This window comes from Haliotis cracherodii, unplaced genomic scaffold, assembly GCF_022045235.1.
Source record: "Haliotis cracherodii isolate W230 unplaced genomic scaffold, xgHalCrac1.p SCAF_12, whole genome shotgun sequence".
Classification (NCBI taxonomy): domain Eukaryota; kingdom Metazoa; phylum Mollusca; class Gastropoda; order Lepetellida; family Haliotidae; genus Haliotis; species Haliotis cracherodii.
In genome coordinates this window covers 36,035,515-36,044,121 of record NW_027266267.1, presented here as the reverse complement: position 1 = coordinate 36,044,121, position 8,607 = coordinate 36,035,515, and the positions used below count along the sequence as shown (strand labels likewise).

The window sequence follows — 8,607 nt, the reverse complement described above, 5'->3', positions numbered from 1 at the left end:
GGTAATCACGAGAGGAAGTATGTTTTGCTTGTTGGTTTCTTTGATGCCCTGAGTAGCAATATTCCAGCTATATGGTAATAAAACTATAGATAATACAACAATCACACCATCATGACATATAGCGAATCTCCCCCAAGTGTCTTTTGATATCAAATATATCAACACTAGTTGATAAAAGTGGCCGAAATTCAAATAGGAGGCGACGTTTGACTTTTTACTTGTTCTTTGTCAGTTGCGTACATATTATACACATTTCAGTTAGTTTATCCCTCCAGATTAACACTGTTATTTACTGACATGAGCTACATTGTCAATTATTTTACCAATAATTGGAATTTACTCGATTCTGATTGAAACAGCTGGTTTGACGGCCGCATCACCGCGGAAGCTAATATTCATAGAATAGTACTTTTTTCTTTCATTGTCGGTAGGCATATTTAAATAATTATATCTACAATTACAGGTTACAAAATGCACAGACGCGGTTACTACAATATTCAAAGGATGTGTGGAAATTCACTTCGTGCAGAAAACACGACAGAAATCCACAAAGGGAATGTATTTACGTTTTGGAGACAACAGAGAGAGAGAGCATCAATCCAAGCAATTAGGATACGATGACATGCATGAACCAGTCAGCGAGCCTGACGACCCGATCCAGTTAGTCGCCTTTTACGACAAGCATAGTCACCTTTTTACGGCAAGCATGGGTTGCCAATTGCATGGATCGAGGTTTATGATATTAATCACTGGATTGTCTGGTCCAGACTCGATTATTTACAGTCCGCCGTCATATAGCTGGAATATTGCTGAGTGCGGCGTTAAACAACAAACCAACCAAATCACTTAGTGTTTGAGTAGGAGTGAGTAATAGTGAGCTGATTTAGGTAGCGGAGTTTAAGAGACTTTAAGGGTGTATCTCAAGGAAATGGGGTCTAGTTCGAGTCTGCAGACCTTTGAGAGACAGTCTTAAGCCTGGATAAGAAGAAGATTCAACGTTTACATTTCATATTGATCAGAGATTCTATTGGGCTTTCGTGTTTCAATTTAGACAATTACACAACTATAACCTTACTGCTGGAATATTGATATCAGTGGCGTAAAACTATACTTATTCACTAACTATGATGAACGAAACGTTGGTGTCTTATGCCTGCCTTTGTTTTCATTCACTAGTATATGCAATCCCAATAAACGCGTTACTCTTTTGACATGAAGGACAAATGCTTTGATTATTTGTTTCAGAGAATGACTGTTTGGTACCTGCTCGTATCCCGTCATTGACCAACAGTATCCAGTTTCTTGTGTATGACCTCAGCGTCATGGATGCAAATAATTCCTTACAGGAAATCAACGAGGCTCTCTTCCCAGACATACACGTGGTTGCTTCTATGAGTCATAGGCATGTGACCAAGTTGATGAAAATGGTTTGTTTCAATATTTTTAGCTTTATATGGTATCCTCACCAGCACATCGTGTGTAGAGTGAAGTTATATGATCCTGTAATGGTGTTGAAAAGTTGCTGTGGGGGGATACAATGGCCCCATGAAAATGGTTCATTTCAACATTATTAGCTTTATATGGTCTCCCCACCAGCATGTCTGCACGACCGAGATACGAGAGAAATTACCTCGTTGTTATGTAGAAGGAGTTTATATGATCCTGTAATATTGCTAAACAATTTTATTCTTCCTTGTGGAAGAATACAATGGTGACCCGTGAAGATCCGGGATCGAATAGGTCTTCACAAACCCATGCTTTGCATAAAAGGCGAATATGCTTGTCGTAAGAGGCGACTAACGGGATCAGGTGGTCAGGCTCGCTGACTTGGTTAATGTATATCATCGTATCCCAATTGCGCGGATCGATGCTCATGATATCAATCACTAGATTGTCTGGTCCAGACTCTGTTATTTACAGACCGTCGTCTGTATGTAATATATGTATTATTAATGTACTTCTCGTCAAGATATGGCTGAAATACTGCCGATGTGACGTTAAATCTTACTCACTCACTCACTCAGAAGGGATTGAAAACATCCGATAGACTAATTATGCTGGGATTACAAGCAAAAAATACAACAGATGTACACTGACTTATTTTTTCTCTCAATCCTATCTCTTCCAGTAACATTTCTCTTATAATAAGGTCGTGACCTTGTATAAATATGCCAATATATATTAAATGACGTCATATAATTGAAATTGTATGAATGGAATTTTAGTTTGAAAAGATTGTTTTCCTTCATGCTGATACAGGGGAGGGAAATCATTTGCTACCATACATCCCGGTCCTATCCGAGACAGGGCCGAAAAGTCGAAATTTGTGTAATTTGTGAAAAAAATGTAATTTCATTGGAGGTCTATTTTTAGCATTGTGTCATTTGAATAGGACTGAAGGTAGGGTATATACTATAATGGATTGGAGATTCGAAATACAACATAATCGAGGATGTTACTTGTGCCACTGTGGCCACAGTAAGGTGATACCTTACACTTCACTGAAACAGTGTTCAGAGCGATCATGAAACAAACGAAATGTTTCTCACGAATTGAAATGTAAAATTTGGACATTTATCTGTAATATGATCGCTTATTGGACTTTACAGAAATCATTGTGATATAGGTCGACTCTTTCGATATAAAGACAAGGGGAATGACTGATTTTCGACATCATTCAAAGTGGCTACTTCTTCATGAAGAAGGGAGCACCGTTGATCTGCCGGAGTTTGTTTACTTGGAAAATGTTGTAGCAGTGCTTCATCATTATAAGGTATGTATGCTCAATTAATTGAAACATTTGCGTTTGATGGTGCTGCATAACTGTGCAGAATGTTATCATTCATTAGTCTAGATATCTGTCTATGTAATTGTTTGGCTAGGACAGACATACATCTGTTGAACTTGCGTTTTACACCTTGATACTAGCCAAACTTAGTGTGACTCTTAACAGCCTCAAAAGTGTACCTCCATGAGATGATAGTTGACTTTAGAATATCTCTTGTTTCACAACATCTTACATCCTCTTACACTGCAGTTCTCTGGGTTTGGTGTGTCAAGTGTCTACAGTGTGCACTTTAGTGTTGTGTCATACCAGATAGGGGATTATAATGTTATTCCATGCCATCTTGACTGCAAAGTATTTTCTAATCTTTCTTTCAACTTGTGCTTCATATCTTTTTTAGGGTTGGTTGCAGAGCGTTCTTACCTTAAAACGTCACCTTCCCCGAAATGAGTGGGTACCAGTAGCCGCTTGTAGCCAAAGAAACATCAACCTGTGCTATTTTCCTAATGCTGCCTATGGCTACAACAACAGACGTTTGGCGGTGACTACTCTCGAGGTAACAATGAAAATATTCCACTCGGTAAATCACTCACCTAGCCGTTGTCATAGATATGCTTGAAACCAGGAATATTGCTCTCACCTGTTGTGTTGCGTTGACCTTCGTCTGCCCATCCACAGTTGAAGTTTTTATATCTCGTCAAAAAGGACATGAAAGTAAATCTTTGCATTGATGAGCCAGACTGTTGTGTCTCTATAACTACTCACATAATTCCGTTATGGTTTTATAGACAGCGGTTTTGGCTCGGTATTCCGCCATTTGTAAATGTATCTTTATAACATTGATGTCCAGAAAGTATGCAATATACAGAATATTATATATGAATATGTTTGTCTTAATATTTTATGTTTGACGCACACATGACCCATAGCCTTCATGTTATGTAAAAACACTGTATATGTTCAATTACTGCATTCTTGACATCCTCGGACACCCTTAGTTTAAAAAAGCAGAAGAAAAAACCCAGCACTGCTGTCCGTGAAGATTCGGGTTAGAGTAGGTCTTCAGCAACCCATGCTTGCCGTAAAAGGCCATACTGCTTGTCGTAAGAGGCGACTATCCGGATCGGGTGGTGAGGTTCGCTGACTTCGTTGACGCATGTCATTGTATCCCAATTGCAGTGCTTAAAAATAAAAAAATGATTCAGATTGTTGAAAAAAAGAACAAAATTGTCTGTCACAAAAAATACATTGTTGCAAGATGTTTCCAAACAAATAATATTTAGGCTCATATTTTAAATGTGCAATCTTTGTGTTCCAAAGGGCAATAATGAATGATAAGCGACAGTTTAACCTGTTGCTACCAGAATGGCTCCCGGATCAATGTGCACTGCGACAACTAGTGACACGTAGAGACGGAGCCAAGCTAGATAATTACCTGTTGCACATACATTCAAAAACGGTCGTTTACTACTTAATATTTTTAACCAGCACATTTTGTATTGATTACTTGTGTAGAATATCAACATTCTTCCGACGAAAACACGCATTAACGCGATTGACCACTGCCGGAAAAACGAGATAATAAATGATACATTTCCACGTCATTTTCTACGTCAGAAAACATCATGGTATTATGTCACTCTGGGGCAAGATATCGCATCGACGATTTTTGTATATCAGTCTATGTCTTATTTCCCTCGAAAAGTCTTTAACTATTGCAGCGTTCAAATCTTAACAAGTAATTTTCATACTACTATGGACTTAAATGTAACAAACTTGGAAATAAAAGCCTCCATTGCAGCACACGCCAATGACAGGCCTTTTCCACCGATCAGTTATTATCATACATCCGAGCATTTACGACTTAATTTACTAAGAAATAATGTTCAGAATAAAACAACTGATTTTAAATGTAACATTTCCTCTTGCATCTGATTTCTTTGTTTTTATTCTGACAATACTTTCTGGAAATATTTAAAATGACAATCTACAATGCATTTATTAACCAATCAGTTACTTATTTGCAATATACATACCAGTCAACATAGTTGGAAATAAAAGTTTTAATAATATTTTTCTGCCCCTCATAAAATATGTCCCATCATTTAGTGTAGGCTGAAATAATGCAAATGCGACGTTAAATCTTAACTCACTCACTCATGCAGTTGAGGATAAAGCTTTGTAATTAATGCAAGTTTAACCCCAGTATCACTCCATGCAGAAAATCTAAATGCATATGTTTATATTATGTATATGATACAACCCTCATATTTGTTTCATATGGACGATAGAATTTATTCCCCCATGTTTCAGTCATCAGTGTATGTTTGGAAGTCCACCAACAATGGAACAACGCAGTATAAAGGATATGCAATTGATATCCTAGATACAATCGCCGCTGTCCTAAATTTTAGGTAAGAAACGTTAAATTATTTTTCGTTCCACCTGACCACTATCAATAGTTTTATTGTAGTTCTCTTTATGTTTCTTTATTGAATGGGAGATTGTAGTTTAAGAGTAACCTTTTACTGTATGAAGAATTCGTCTCCTTCCAGTTACAGTATGACTGAACCACAGGATCAGTCTTGGGGACTTCCTGTCAACGGAACCTATGACGGAATTGTGAGGCAGCTAAACAGAACGGTAGATTGACTTAAGACCTTCGCATTTTATGTATTTGATCACTTACCCTAAAACTTAATATCGGGACCGAGAACATTGACGTGTTGGCAATGCTATTAAACCTTTCCTATGAAAACATAAATAATGAACCAACTTAACCACTGAGTTACCATTATGTAACTTCGTTGGAGCGCATATTAGAATTGGTCTGATCCACCCAGTAGTTTATCGCAAGTTTATTGTAACCCAGAACAGTTATATATATTGTAGGAGGTAGACCTTGCCGCTTGTGACCTATCAATAGATGAAGGCCGATCTGCTTTCATGGAATACATTTACCCGCCGATCAGGACAGATTACATTGACGTGGTGTATAAGAGGCATGATAAACAACGAACTATTTCTCTATTCCTTCTGGCGCTACCATTCAGGCCTATGGTGTGCCTCATTCTGTTCCTGATGGCAGGATTATGTCCACTGTTGTTGGCTGTGTTTGAAAGTGTGGATTTCGGCTGGAACGAAACAGCTGCAGGCTCTGGAGATGTGGGCGTTACTTCTGTGAAGAAAGTGAAACAGAATCTGCTTAGTGCTTGCTGGGAGGTCACCGGATCTCTGTTCAAGCAGGGTATGTACAAATCACGATTTAGGGTTTCTTATTATATTTTTATGCAAATCAACCAATTTTGTATTTATGTACATTTGTCATAAATAGGAAATGAATGGTTAACATGTATCACAAAACAGATGTGCAGACCAAAAGCTTTTTTATATTTTCTAAATTTGGTGGCTATGCAGTTTAACAAAGTGTACATGAAAACGTATGTGTATCCTAGGCCATAAATCATAAACACATTATTTTAACATTAATGTTTCAAGTTAAACTTGTGTAAGTACATTCTACTTTTTCAATAGATGGAAAGTTGATGGATTAATCATGATGGCTGTGATTCTAGTAATGAGGTGCAGTCGGGTTAAAGCATTCCTTCGTCACGCCGAAGACCCGGGTTCGGTTCCCGACATGGGTACAATCTGTGAAGACCATTTCAGGTGTCCCCTGCCGTGATATTGCTGGAATATTGCTAAAAGCAGCGTAAAACCATACACACTCAATACTGGCAATGACTACAACTACTTGTGCCTCCATTTCAGTGATGATTAGGGCTAAGCAGACTTTAAAACATGAGAATGGAAATATGTTCGAAATCTTGGGTCAATTGAAAGTGTTACAGTTGACATTTTTCTCGGAGATACCTACTTACTTTTGTACTTGCAGGTTTTAGTAAATATCCTAGAACTCTACCCGGGAAGGTGTTGGTGACGTCATGGTGGATGTTGCTGATAGTGATGACGACAGTCTACAGTGCGAACCTGGTGGCCGCCCTGTCTGCACAGACTGATGTCAAACCTTTCTCTGACCTAGAGGGGCTTCTGGACAGTGACTATTCTGTTGGTACGAGAGTTCGAGGAATGAGCCGTCATGTAATAAAGGTATGGATTAGCTAACTACATGGTCAAAATGAGTTGGACTCAGTGCATGGACAGTTTACGAGACAAAATATTACATTTTGCTAAAATACATGTTTATCATATAAAGATGTAACAAAAGTGACCTCAGCTAGGAATACATTATGTTGTACATATAATTTGATATATTCAAAAAACGGCTGTGCCTTGATTATTATTGAAATAAGTTAATCTATTCCACATTAAGGACAGGGCGGTGCCAGCATGTCGTGAGTGAGTGAGTGAGTGAGTGAGTTGGGTTTAACGCCGCTTTTAACAGTATTACAGTTATATCGCGGCGTGTCAGCTTAATGTGGGAGGAACGCCCGAAGTGATGCAGGTCTCAGACGTTTACCACTTCGGTGAAACCCACGAGCACGGGTATGGTGCTGACAAACCTTGAAACATAATCGGGGCGAACCGGGATTCGAACCCACAATCATAGGTTTCTGGCTGAACGCAACTCTGCACAGCGAATAGCAGCGCCTTAGACGACTGAGCCACCCATGCCCCCGCCAGCATGTCGTGATTCTCTTCTTCTATGACATGAATAGTATGAATGGTAACTGAGCATCTGTCCTCGAGGAGAGACACTGTGATTTATTTGATTTTTTTAGCCTAGTTGCTAAAGAATTGTGTACAATGTATGAATGTATTAATTTCTTATGAAGTTTCTCACTGTCAGTCAAGCCTTCCATCAAGTGTCAGTGGAAGGATTTGGGCCAAGATAGCTTCCAACGACCCCGTGTTTCTTGACTCCAATGTTGAGGTTCATTTAAAAAGAGTGAGAAGTGAGAAGTATGCCCTTGTGGAGCATGCCTCAATTACAAACCGCCTAATGGCTGAAGACTGCCAATTAGAGATTCTAGGAGAAAGTGTACTGTGGTTACACGTGGCATTTGGATTGCCTCAAAGGTCCCCCCTGAAAGCCGACTTCGAGAAGGTGTAAGTTGTGATAAAATCTTCGGTCAACATCTATTAATCAAGTTTCAATAATTAAAACTGTAATGAAATGCATAAAACGGAAACATTGCAACTTTTAACTGGTAATTGAAGAATCCCAAGTTAATTCCTTGATGGCATTTAATAAATGTCACGAAAACAGATAACTAGTGGAATCGTATTATTGTGTATTTTGTGTGTAAATTCTACGGATAACATTTTACACAACATAAAATCAGCGCAATATGTGAATGTTTGCAAGTCTGTGTGCAAGCAGCAGAACTCAAGCGTTTTCTTGTCTCCTTGGCAGAATGTCGCATCTCACTGCGAGTGGCATACTAGACGTAATTTGGGCGAAATGGACTGTCAAGAGAAACCTGACACATTGTCCACAAAAACGAATCTTGAAGTCAATCACAGTGAACCAGATTGGAGGTGGTTTCATCGTCGTGTGTGCGGGGACCGTACTCAGTATCAATGTGTTGTGTCTGGAGAAACTGATACATTCAAGGCAAAACTGATTTACTTATGAATCAGTATCATCCTACGTGTACTACAGAAAAGATCAGTATCATTATGAAAGTAGCGAACTTCAGACAAAAGTGATGTTCCTCATGCATTAAAATAACAGATGAGTATAAGAGAAGGAAAAAAATTGTTCTATTTTCATAAAGGCTATGGAGTCTTTGAAGTTGTGAGTTGGGCTGACTTGTGTTTGTTTCAATATTACATGATGCATCATCATCGTCGTCATT

At 38.6% G+C, this 8,607-nt stretch overlaps 1 protein-coding gene across 1 annotated transcript; it reads left to right on the top strand.

The window, feature by feature from the left end:
• Nucleotides 1-1,322: 1,322 nt before the first annotated feature.
• On the top strand, nt 1,323-8,373 carry LOC139457841 (glutamate receptor ionotropic, kainate 2-like). Its single transcript, XM_071239189.1, has 9 exons — nt 1,323-1,427; nt 2,627-2,773; nt 3,186-3,341; nt 5,099-5,199; nt 5,341-5,428; nt 5,678-6,032; nt 6,681-6,895; nt 7,596-7,855; nt 8,163-8,373. The coding sequence occupies exons 1-9, from the start codon at nt 1,323-1,325 to the stop codon at nt 8,371-8,373; spliced, it is 1,638 nt and encodes a 545-aa protein (XP_071095290.1).
• Nucleotides 8,374-8,607: the final 234 nt, after the last annotated feature.